The 12,216-nt window shown below is 42.3% G+C and overlaps 1 protein-coding gene and 1 long non-coding RNA gene across 10 annotated transcripts in view; one reads left to right on the top strand and one right to left on the bottom strand.

Moving 5' to 3' along the window:
- The window catches only part of ABCC9 (ATP binding cassette subfamily C member 9), a 125,808-nt gene that overhangs the window by 50,577 nt on the left and 63,015 nt on the right, over positions 1–12,216 (top strand). For 5 of the 8 annotated variants that reach the window (XM_060194491.1, XM_060194487.1, XM_060194489.1 and 2 more), the window contains exons 16-19: positions 4,783–4,890; positions 6,253–6,325; positions 9,072–9,177; positions 11,694–11,732. In XM_060194491.1, the coding sequence (XP_060050474.1) occupies positions 4,783–4,890; positions 6,253–6,325; positions 9,072–9,177; positions 11,694–11,732 (326 nt within the window). The remainder of the gene's footprint in view (positions 1–4,782; positions 4,891–6,252; positions 6,326–9,071; positions 9,178–11,693; positions 11,733–12,216) is intronic. The other 3 variants (XM_060194492.1, XM_060194495.1, XM_060194493.1) reach the window with 1 other exon arrangement.
- LOC132539423 (uncharacterized) overlaps positions 17–12,216 on the bottom strand; it is a 43,675-nt gene continuing 31,475 nt past the window's right edge. Inside the window, exon 3 of one of the 2 annotated variants that reach the window (XR_009550707.1) lies at positions 17–1,492. This is a non-coding gene — a long non-coding RNA (uncharacterized LOC132539423). Of the gene's footprint in view, positions 1,493–9,087; positions 9,226–12,216 lie in introns of those variants that run through there. The other variant, XR_009550706.1, reaches the window with a different exon arrangement.

Below are 12,216 nucleotides of genomic sequence, written 5' to 3'. Positions count from 1 at the left end.
ATCCTCATCTTCCTGCCTCCCCAAAGATAGCCATGATAGCTCTCACAAGTCTTAGAAACAATTTGCTTGCTTCTATATTGTTGCATTTTTCCAAGTTCATGTGTATCAGATCACCGGATTCCACATATGTGAAGCTGTCCAATAAGTGGAAAATACTATAATATGGAATAAATGGGACTGTATCAAATTGAAAAGCTTCTACACATCAAAAGCAAGCTACATGAGCATAAACAGGCAACCCAGTAATTGGGAGAGGGTATTTATTTGTATATCATGTACCTGACAAGCGATTAATATCAAACACCAATAACGAAGTCATACAGCTCAACAAAAGGAACAACAATAAAAAGTACTCAAAAGATCAGAATAGTTTTCTAAAGAAGAGATACGCATGACCCACAGCCATATAAAGAAATGTTCCACTTATAAGAGATATTCAAATTTAAACTACATAGAGATCCCTACCTCAACAAACAATGGCCTATCTCAACAAATGGCATAGCTCAACAAAACAGGAAATGACAGGTACGGGTGCTGTTGAGGAAAAGGAACTTAGTTACAGTGTTCGTGGGATGCAAACTAAGCAGAGCCCCTCTGGAGAGCAACATGGAGAGCCCTCAAATGGAAACACCTTATGATCCAGCAATGCCACTCCTGGGTATATATCCAAAGGACATGAATACATTAGTTCAAAAGAAAAATACACACTCTGTGTTCATAGCTTCAGAGAGTGGAATAAACCTGAATGCCCATTGACAGACAGTTGGATAAAGTAGTTATGGGATGAACATATGTTCAATGGAGCATTACTCTATGCAAAAAAAAAAAAAAAAAAAATACAGATCATTGAAGCACATGGACTTAAAAAAAAAAAAGTACCCAAACTATAAGCTCTCTCTAAGACTGTGAGGAGTATAGTGGTTATTGGAGGAGATGGGTGGAACTGTACTCTTGTAATTTTATAATCTTTTAAACCACTATCCAAACACTAATGAAACATTCTAAGGGTTTTTTTTTTTTTTTTTTTTTTTTTTAATAAAGAAACTCAGTGAAGGAAAGAGATAAGATGAGCTCATAAGAAAAGTTGAGAGTCTTGTGGATCATGGAAAGAACTTGGATTTTTTAAAATTTTTAGTTGTAAAATGGAACTATTGACAAGATCATAGGCTAAGAGGGGTGGGGATCCACACAGTTCCCACCGACAGAACTCCGTATCCCATCCCCTCCCTTGATAGCTTTCCTATTATTCTTTATCCCTCTGGGAGTATGGACCCAGCCAGGCTCATTATAGGGTGCAGAAGATGGAAGTTCTGGCCTCTGTAATTGGTTCCCCGCTGAACATGGGCATTGGCAAGTGGATCCATACTCCCAGCTTGTGTCTCTTTCCTTAGTGGGGCAGGGATCTGGGGAGGCAGGGCTCCAGGACACATTGGTGAGGTTGTCAGCTCAGGGAAGTCAGGTTGGCATCATGGTAGCATCTGGAACCTAGTAGCTGAAAGAGTTTAGATATAAAGCAGAACAAATTGTTGACTAATCATGAACCTAAAGGCAGGAATATTGCAGATGACGATTTGTGGTTTCTGTTTTTGAAAAAGCCAGTAGGTCTATTTTAGATATATTCCAAGGGGCCCATGACTTCACTAGTTACTTGGATTTTACTGTCATGCACAAGGCCTCTGGACAGTGTTACAGAAGGGATTCATTGAGTGTCCTTTGTATCTTTAAGAGGTTAATTTGACTGCTGGGTGGAGACTAGTCAACAGGTTACTCTATTCTTGAGTAGGACAGATAGATCAGTACAGAAACCATTGTAATGATACAGCAAAAATGGTGATGGTCGGGATTAGTGTTTACAGCTGACAATGCAAGCAAGGTGTGTGTGTGTGTGTGTGTGTGTGTGTGTGTGTGTGTGTGTGCGCGCGCGCACTTTACAAAACAAACAAGCAGAGAGAATAAAGAGACCATAACACTGAAGCTTCTTTTGGTGTGGCGAAAGCTAGGCTTAAACCTAGGTCACACACATGGCAAAGCAGTACACTCAGTGCACTACATGAGTGAGTGAGTTAGTTCACCTGTGTAGAATATGTGTTTTAAGTTGAGTTAGTAAATACTCCTTGACAGACTGAATGGAAAGAGGGAGAGAGGACTTGAGGAGCAATCTTAGCTCCCTGGCTTGACTACTGGGCAGAACCTGGAACAGCTACTCACCAAAGCAAGACTGAGAGGTGAATAGGCTATTGTTTAGATGGAACCAGCAGTATATTTGCACACTCAATTTTTGAATTATTTATTGACCTCCAGAAGGAAAAATCAGCACTGGGAAAATATTTTTTTCATCTTCTCTTGATTTTTATTTTGATTAGAGATTTAATTTTTGTTAATGTTTATTATCTATTGGATAGGGACAGCCAAATAATCGAGAGGGGAGGGGATGATCCAGAGGGAGAGACACCTGCAACCCTGCTTCACTACGTGGAAAGCTTTCCCCCTGCAGGTGGGGACCAGGGGCTCGAACCTGGATCCTTGAGCACTGTAACATGTACTCACAACCAGGTGGGTCACCACCCAGCCCTTTATTAGTGATCTAATAATGACTGACAAGATCATGGGATAAGAGGGGTACAATTGCATATAGTTCCCTATCCCTTCCCTTCCATTGGAAGCTTCCCTGCTCTTTATGAAAACATAAATTCAAGGGTTCCGGGACAGTATTTCAACCAATGAGGCTGGATTATTCCAGTTGAAAGGTGTCATAAGAAAGTCTTGAAAAAGGTTTTGAAAAATGATTATGAATGCCGTTCATAATGGTAAAGTCAAAAGAAGTCCATCTGAAAGGAGTCAGGTTTTTAATATTAGTTATCCATGTTACTGGTAGGGAACTATTTGTTTCTCCGATAAATATTTGCTGTTTATATAATCAAACCAAAATGCATGTGCAGCCTCCTGCCTGGTGCTGCTGTTGAGGTCTGGAAAGTCCTTACCAGGAGGTGGCTTTATATCACATCTCTCTTGACATGTTTAGAACTACTGAATATGGTTAAGACCAGCACTCTGGCTGCATTTAGACTTGCTGTGTTCTTCTCCTCTCCTGGAGTTATGAATTACTCTCCGAGGAGTCATTTCCTCCAGCAGGTGTGATTGTGGTTTGAGAACTAGGGGAACCACTACCCAGGATTTCAGACAGTGCAGGCAGCAGCAACATCTCAGCTGTAGGTTTGCTGTGGTGTGAGCTTGGGCACAAAGACAAGGCCACATGATGCAGTGTCTACAGTTGCAGCAACAGGAAAGTCCAGCATTGATTAGCAGCAGCCTTGTCACACTCGGGATGGTGGGAGATTACCACAGACATCATTAGGTCATCTCCCAGTGATGTAGGGGGTGCAGTAAAGGGGGGAGAGGGAGAGGGCATCAAGAAAGAGGTGTGGGAGGTCTAGTCAGTGGAGTTAGAGAAATCTGATAATGGACAGGAAGAAAACTGAGACTGAGCTGAGAAAAGATTTTTCTGGAAGCAAAGAGTCCCCTTCCGATGCATCCAGTATCTTCAAGGTTATTGAAACCAGACTGGACTCCCAATGCCTTCCAGGGTCATTCCTCATCTGTGGGCCAAACCACAGATGACAGGCTTTTTTCAAATGGAGTGGGAAAAAAAGCTGTGTGCTTGAAAACAACACTAATAGAAACTACTTCTCGGGGGCACTTAAGATGCTATGTATTCTGTAAAAGGTTAGAGCTAAGTGGTTTTGGCTATAGGCATATGGTGGAGAATTAGCAATATCCTAGAGCCAAAGCCTCTTCAAATTATAGTGGTGGAACTCCAGCTCAGATCTGTCAGTACATCTCCTCCTCCTCCCACCTTCTGAGTTTGGTGAATAGAGGAGAGTCATTGCTTTTGGACCTTGAGAGGGAGGCCAATACTATGGCAGCATAAGAAACTCTGGAAGACACGGTACTTTATGTCCAGGTAGAGCCAATTTTTTTTCCTGTGGAAAATACATGTACTGAAGTAAAAACTTTCCATCATAGAACATCTTAGGTTGAGATGCACTCCAGGGTTATCTGGGAGAATCCGGAAGAGGAAAACAAACGAAATCGCACAAGCACACTCTCATTTGATCCAGTAAAATGTTTCATCTATTTTTGAATTGATAGAACCATTGTTCCTTTTCAGTGGCTTAGTCTGTGTGCTTATTTTCATGGAACTTAAGTGAAAGGATGATTTTCTCATTTGGGGAAATTCCTTATTATTTAAGGACATTATTTTGCCTGCAGGGTTATTGTTGGGCCTCAGTGCCAGCACTATGAAACCACTGCTCCTGGAGGCCACTTTTTCCCATTTTTGTTACCCTTGTTGTTACTGTTATTGCTGCTATTGTTGGATAGAACAGAAAGAAATCGAGAGAGGAGGGGAAGACAGAGAGGAGAGAAAGATAGACACAGACCTGCTTAACACCTACAGAACTGCTTCACCGCTTGTGATGAGACCCCACTGTGGCTAGAACTGGGATCCTTACACCTGTCCTTGTGCTTTGCACCATGTGCGCTTACCCCACTGTGGCCGCCAGCTCCTATTCTTTTTAAAGAGGTGTGTGTGTGTGTGTGTGTGTGTGTGTGTGTGTGTGTGTGTGTGTGTTTTGGCATTAACCATGACACTCACTCCACTTGTCCCTTTTTCTTGAGATTTAAGTGGAAATGAAGTAGTGTGTGTTTCTGTTGAGTCAAAGCTCCATCTTTCTCCCTAAAGCATCAACCTGTACCTTGCATTTTTTTCCTTGTGGGAAGCAGCAGCCGAAAACCATCAACAGGAAGCACCCCGGGAGGTACCAGCTGGACAGCTACGAGCCCGCCATGCGGCGCCTGCGACCATCTGAGACAGAGGATATTGCCATCAAGGTGCTCCATCTCCTGGAGGCTCAGGGGCAGAGAAACACTCCTGGCACCACACACCTGACAGTCAAGTTCTATAAAAGCATCCTAGCTTATATTCTTGGCATCTGTTCAGAATGATGAGGAACCATCATGGGAACATTGAGCTGTTGTGATGAGAGCATCATTCCCAGGCTCTCCTTTCCTCCTAGTTACCCTAACATTTCCTACTGAAATGTTAGGGTAACCAGAGAAGGAGCCTTTTCTCTGAATCTGCCCTGGAAGCTCAGCTCAGCTCAGCTGTACTTCCTCCTATACTTCCAGGCCGATCTACGAAGCAAATTGATGATTACCTTTCTTTTTCTTTTTTTCTTTTTTCACCACCAGGGTTATTTCTGGGGCTAAGTACCTACACCACAAAGCCACTGCTCCTGGAGGCTACTTTTTCCCTTTTGCTGCCCTCATTTTATCTTTGATGTGATTATTATTATTATTGTTATTGCTGTTATTGTTGTTGGAAAGGACAGAGAAATGGAGAGAGATGGGGAAGATGGGGAGAGAGAGACAGACACTTGCAGACCTACTTCACCACTTGTGAGTCCACCCCTTGCAGGTGGGGCTTGAACCGTGATACTTACACTGGTCTTTGTGCTTCGAGCCATGTGTGCTTAAGCTGCTATGCTACCACCTGGCAATTATTATTTTTTTTTATTGCCACCAGTTATCGCTGGGACTGGGTGCTTGTATGATGAATACACTGCTCCTGGCAGTCATTTTCCTTTTATTATTATTTGATACAACAGAGAAACTGAGAGCAGTGGAGAAGACAGAGAGGAAGAGAGAGGCACCTGCAGACATGTTTCACCACTCATGAACCTCCCCCCACCCCTGATGGTGGAGAGTGGAGGGGGCAGGGGTTCAAACCGGAGTCCTTGTGCATGGTAAGCTGTGCACTCAGGTGGGTGCTCCACTGCCGGGCTCTGCAAATCGATTTATAAATGAGACAGAAATTGCTTCAGAGTCCCAGAGTAAACCCTTTCATGTGTGATCAACTCTACTGTAAACCATAGCTCCCCATAATATGAGTCGGGGGGATAGTCACATGTAAAGTATCTCATAATCCAAAAACTTCCAAGAAAATTGTGATTTTGTAGCATTCTGGATAATGTAACTAATTCAAAGACCTTATACTCCCATCTCTTATTTTACAGCTTCCATTTCTACCTCTAAGTAGTTTTAACCCTAATTGGTATCTCACCACTGAGAGTCCTGCCTTACACCAGAAAGCTATAGTGCTTTAGAAAGAAAATGGACTTTTATTGAAATTATTCTCTAATACCACACATGCACACACATTTATTGTTTGATTTTTGCATTCTTGTCTTCTAGGTTACAAACGGCTACTTTTCTTGGGGGAGTGGTATAGCTACATTATCCAATATAGATATCCGAATCCCAACAGGTAAGAGTGATTTGTTATTCCTTTTCTTTGTTAATATGACAATTTCCAATTGAGCCTCATGAAAAGATGCTTTGAAGGCACAAAGTTACCTCTTTGCTCTATAGAAGTTCACAAACCATATGGCTGTTTCTTTGCTGCTTAATCCCATTTAAATACCAGTAGCTGATTTCTCCTTTTGTCTAATAAGGAGTTTAAGGGCCTGGAGATGGCTCACTTGGTAGGACACTCACTTTATCATGCCAGAGGTTTGAGGTTTGAGTCCCTGTCACCACACAGGAGCACCATGCACAGCACGGAGGAAGCTTCATGAATGGTGGAGCAGGGCTGTGATATTTCTCCTCTCCCTCTCTGTCTCTGAAAAAATTTTAAAAAGTCCTCTGGGAACAGTGAAACTGTGTAGACAAAGTCCCAGAGATAAGAAAAAAAAATTTTTTTAAAGAAAGTATTTAAAAAACACAAGAAGGGAGCCAGGTGGTAGCGCATGTGCCTCCAAGTGCAAGGACCAGAGTAAAGTTCCAGGTTCGAGTTCTAGGCTCCCCACCTGCAAGGGAGTCACTTCACAATCGATGAAACAGGTCTGCAGGTGTCTATCTTTCCCTCCCCCCTCTCTGTCTTCCCCTCCTCTCCTCTCTCTGTCCTATCCAACAACAACAACATCAATAATAACTACAACAATAAAACAAGGGTAACAAAAGAGAAAAAATAAATATTAAAAAAATGAAAAAAAATCCAAGAAAACATTTTCTACCCCTAGAAAGATGTCTGCTGAAATGGTAAAGACAGTGAAAACTCTAATATCAATAGTTTGTATGAAAAATGTCTAGATGGGGGAGCTTTGTTAAGGGGTAGAAATTAGGGGCACAGGGCAGAGAGATGGTACTTTGGCAGTGGTGAGGGGTAATAACAAATTTTCTAGGAGCTGTGAAACTGTACTCAATACAACAGACTCAGAAAACAAAAAAAGGTCTTTAAATGTATAGGCAGTTAAATAATTTTTTTTATTTTGTAAGGACTTTGAGATTTTTATTTATTTGCCTCCAGGGTTATTGCTGGGGCATGGTTGCCAGCATTATGAATCCACTGTTCCTGGAGGCCTTTTTTTTTTTTTTGATAAGAAAGACAAATTGAGAGAGGAGGGGAGGAGGCTAGAGAGGGAGAAAGATAGACACTTGCAGACCTGCTTCAGTACTTTTTTTTTTCCTCCTCCAGGGTTATTGCTGGGCTTGGTGCCTGCACCATGAATCCACCGCTCCTGGAGGCCATTTTTTCCCCCTTTTGTTGCCCTTGTTGTAGCTTCCTTATGGTTATTATTATTGCCCTTGTTGACGCAATTCGTTGTTGGATAGGACAGAGAGAAATGGAGAGAGGAGGGGAAGACAGAGAAGGGGAGAGAAAGATAGACACCTGCAGACCTGCTTCACCGTCTGTGAAGCGACTCCCCTGCAGGTGGGGAGCCGGGGGCTCGAACCGGGATCCTTACGCCGGTCCCTGCGCTTTGCGCCACATGCGCTTTAACCCACAGCGCCACCGCCTGACCCCTGCTTCAGTACTTCTGAAGTGACCCCCACGGCAGCTGGAGAACCAAAGGCTCGAACATGGATCTTGTGTGGGTCCTTGCACTTCATACTGTGTGTGACCTGGTGCACCACTGCTCAGCCCCTGGACATTGAGATTTTCCTGTTCTCATTTTTATCACTTTATTTATTGCCTCTAGGGTTATCACTGGGTGCCAGCATTAAGAATCCACTGCTTCTGGAAGCCATTTTCCTCATTTGACTAATTAGGACAGAGAGAAATTGAGAGGGGTGGGAAGGCCAAGGAGGAGAGAAAGATAGACACCTGCAGACCTGCTTCATGGCTTGTGAATCGATTCCCCCGCAGGTGGGGAGCTGGGGGCTTAAACCAAGATCCTCTTGTGGGTCCTTGTGCTTAGTCCTATATGTGCTTAACCTGGTGCACCACTGCCAGGCCCCCTGATTATTTATTTATTTAGGATAGAGAGGGGAAAACAAAGGGAGAAAGATATCTGCAGCCCTACTTACTGTTCATGAAGCTTACCCCCCTCCCCCACTGCCTGTGTGGACTAGGGGCTTGAACCCAGGTCCTTGTGCATGGTAATATGTGCACTCAATCAGGTGAGCCCTCGATTATTATTTTTCTATTACTAGGCAAATAAAATAAATTGAAGAAGGCATCTTCCTTTTTTTAAAAAAAAAAACTATGATTAATAGTGGGCGACAAGACTGGGATTTCAGTGTATAGTCCCACACCACACGAACCACCAAAGTCCTGTCCCAACCCTCCCACCTGCAATAGATCAGCACCACAGTGGAGGAGACAGAAGGACTCAAAGATAATTAAAAAAATTTTTATATTTACTTTCCCTTTTGTTGATCTTGTTTTTCATTGTTGTTGTAGTTGTTGTTATTGATGCCATCATTGTTTGATAGGGCAGAGAGAAATGGAGAGAGGAGGGAAAGATGGGAAGAGAAAGATAGACACTTATAGATCTGCTTCACCGCCTGTGAAGACAAAGATAATTTCGACAGTTATATCATTGCACTCTCACATCAACTACTCTCATAGTTTGAAAACTAGTATGTGAAGATATACAGGTGCTTAGAGCTGTTTAGAAATGGTTCTCTACACCACTGTTTGTGAAACTTCAGCCTTTGCTGAATGTGTCATGATTTCATGGAGAAAACCACCTCATTCATCATAACTTCCCTGTGTGTCCTTCTTGCAGGCCAGTTAACCATGATTGTAGGCCAGGTGGGCTGTGGGAAGTCCTCTCTCCTTCTGGCCATCCTTGGCGAAATGCAGGCGCTGGGAGGGAAAGTTCACTGGAGCACGTATGTACATTTGTTCTCGATTTCCATCACTGCCTTATGTCTGATGAACTAGAAGCAAGTAGAGCAGTGTATATCCACATCAGAAACCGAAGACCCCTCAAAAATAAGCCTAGTTCTCTGAATCAGTCAACCAATGGAGTCCCTAGATATCTTTAATTAAAAACTATAAAATAAATTCAGTTTGAGGACTAGCAGGCCACTGAGATACAAGTCAGGTTGGGATGGTGAAGATGGCTTTTCAAATTAAAGGGGTTGATTTTTCTTTATTTAAAGCTAGTTTTAAAAGGCATCCTCTAACAGAAAATAGGACAAGCTTGCATTGCTTGAAAAGTTAAACACAGATAGATGGTCTTGACTACTACTAGCATGATATTCCCAGAAGAAATCTCAATCGGTTACTGTGAAAGCAGCCATTTCTCTCTATACTTAAATTAGACATCAGACTAGTAAGAGGGAAGGCTTAGTTAGATCCCTGTGCTGTGCAGACCTGAAGGTAAATGAACAAGGTTAGCTAGCAGGTGCTACTTCTGGATGTTTGAGTGGCTGGCTTGCTGTGGCCAGAACCCTAGTACTGTATAAGTGCAGGGTGAAGAGTTCAGTAGTTAGTACGCAGCAGTAGGCAGAGGCCAGAGACAGTGCTCATGAATGCACAGGGTACTCTCCACCCAACAAGCTGCTGACTAGCCCCCAAGGCAGTCCTGTCAGGGTTTGGAAAGCTTGCTCTGGAAATGCAGGTGTGCTTCAGTATCAACCCTGCTTTATCTGCTCCAGATACATCTCTAGAATGAAGAGAGACTATTCAGGGGCGTTTATAGAGGAGATCCCATTGCCAGTCCTGATTGAGAGGAGCCAGGGCTTAGAACACATTCTCCTTGTCTCCTGTATATCTCTGGATGTTTAAACTAGGTGATGAATACATGTTTTCCAATTGATAGTAAATGAATATAGTTGGAATGTAATAAGTCATAACTGAAATATATAGATGGCTTCCAAAATCATGTTTTCCCATTTGGGCTGACATCTTTAAGTACCTAATGAGGTTATGCCGGTCCTTGCTCCACGTACCTGTTTTCGCTCTTCCCAGATGATCTAAACCCATGTTAGTGTGTTGTGCAAAAAAAAAAAAAACAGAATTTGTTAAATGCTATTATGAACAACTTAGAATAGTCACTCATCTGTTAACCCACTCAAGATGTCATTAGTGGGTCCTGAAGCTGAGACATTCTAACCAGAACACCACCAGCTATAAAGTACTTGAGTCATTGTTCTCTACAAATGCTTCTATTTTCCAGAGTCAAATGGGATCTGTTTTTGGAGTTCCAGTAGGCTTTAATTAGTGTGTATAGTTTTTAATTTTGTTACTTCATTTTGGATAGAGACAGCAAAATCGAGAAAGGGAAAGAGTAGGAGAGAGACCTCCAACACTGTCACTGCTTTCGAAGCTTCCTCCCTGCAGGTGGTGATGGGAAGCTGAACCTAGATCCTTGCTCACCATAATGTGTGCTACCACCCAGACCTATCTTTTTTTTTTTTTTTTTTTAGTAGAGACTAAAAGTAAGAGGGAATGAGGAGATAGGGAGAAAGAAAAAGACACTTGCAGCCCTGTTTCCCCACTGGTGAAGCCTCCTGCCTTGCAGATGGGGACCAAGGGCTTGGGCTAAGGACCTTGCACACTGTAATGTGTGTGCTTAACCAGGTGCACCACCACCTGACCCCTTGTATAGTTTTGCTTTTAATGAATGTCTTTCATAATCATGGTGTTAACTGAATGGTGAAAATCGAGAACAAGAGAATGAACATGTTTTCAGGTATTTCCCCCATCTGTCATTCATGCATCACTGTTTAAATAGTCAAATATCTTTTTTACAGTCACATAATTTAGTAGCTTATCATTTGCAGTTGTTGCTTGTTTGGCCAAGCATTTCCCAAAAGCCAGAGTTGTCCAAATCTTTCAGGGCTAACATTCCCCAAGTATTTACTCCCCGCTTACCCATCACAAGACTAAGAAGGGACTATAATATATAAGGCTGAATTTTGAAGATTGGGAGGCACTGGGAGTAGTATCCAGTCCTTACACAGTCTAGAAGATGATTCTAGCAAGATGCCCACGACTTAGCAGCAGAGGAGACAGAACTGGCGTGCTGTATGTGAATCCACATTTTGAATGCAAGAGAATAGACACCAGTCAAGGGGGAGATGAGAGGTTGTGCATATGCATCACACTAGACTGTAAACCATTAATCCCCCAATAAAATTTTTAAGTAGGAAGCTGAAAAGAAAAAAAAAAAAACAGCACTATTGTTTCATCTGGAAATTTACTATGGGATTATGTGCTAGTTGATGAAGACATGAAAGGAAAATAACAGATCTTGTTTGTCTTTGAAATTAATAGAAAAAAAAAAGAAATACCTTGGGATACAGATCCATTTAACATGTCCAGTGTTTACCTCTTGCCCAACACATCACACATTATGTCTGTGTTTCATATTAATGAACATTGTTTGCCATACTTACAGTGTAAATGAATCTGAACCTTCTTTTGAAGCAACCAGAAGGTATTATTTCTCTTTTCATCTACATTTAATAAGAATACTATCCTTTCTCAGATGCTTCCTGACACTCCATCTTTTACTCCACTTCATTTACTCATTCTGATGGTTGTACAAAGTGATTAAAATGTACTAGCACCATTTCCAATCCCGGTGGCTCCCAGCCTCTGCAGAGCTGCTCAGAGTCCATTTGGCAAGCCAGATGGTGCACAAGGAAAGCTCTTGCTCTCCTTGAGTCACATCCATCTGCACTGGACTCATGTGCTCTTTGCAACTGGATTTGCAGCTTTCTGAAATTAAAAAAAAAAAATGCAATAGTCTCCATTCTCCTTATGCGTTGATTATGGATGGGGTCTGCCTAAGGTCAAAATGAAAATTCTAGTGCTTTGCTTCATCTACTAAAAAATAAAACACCAGAAGCAGTGGCATGGGGCAGTGGTAGCAGCCATGACAGAGGTTGGGAGCCACTATTTTACCTCCTACACCTGAC

This window comes from Erinaceus europaeus, chromosome 7 (assembly GCF_950295315.1).
Source record: "Erinaceus europaeus chromosome 7, mEriEur2.1, whole genome shotgun sequence".
Lineage (NCBI taxonomy): Eukaryota > Metazoa > Chordata > Mammalia > Eulipotyphla > Erinaceidae > Erinaceus > Erinaceus europaeus.
This window is presented reverse-complemented; position numbering and strand designations above follow the sequence as displayed.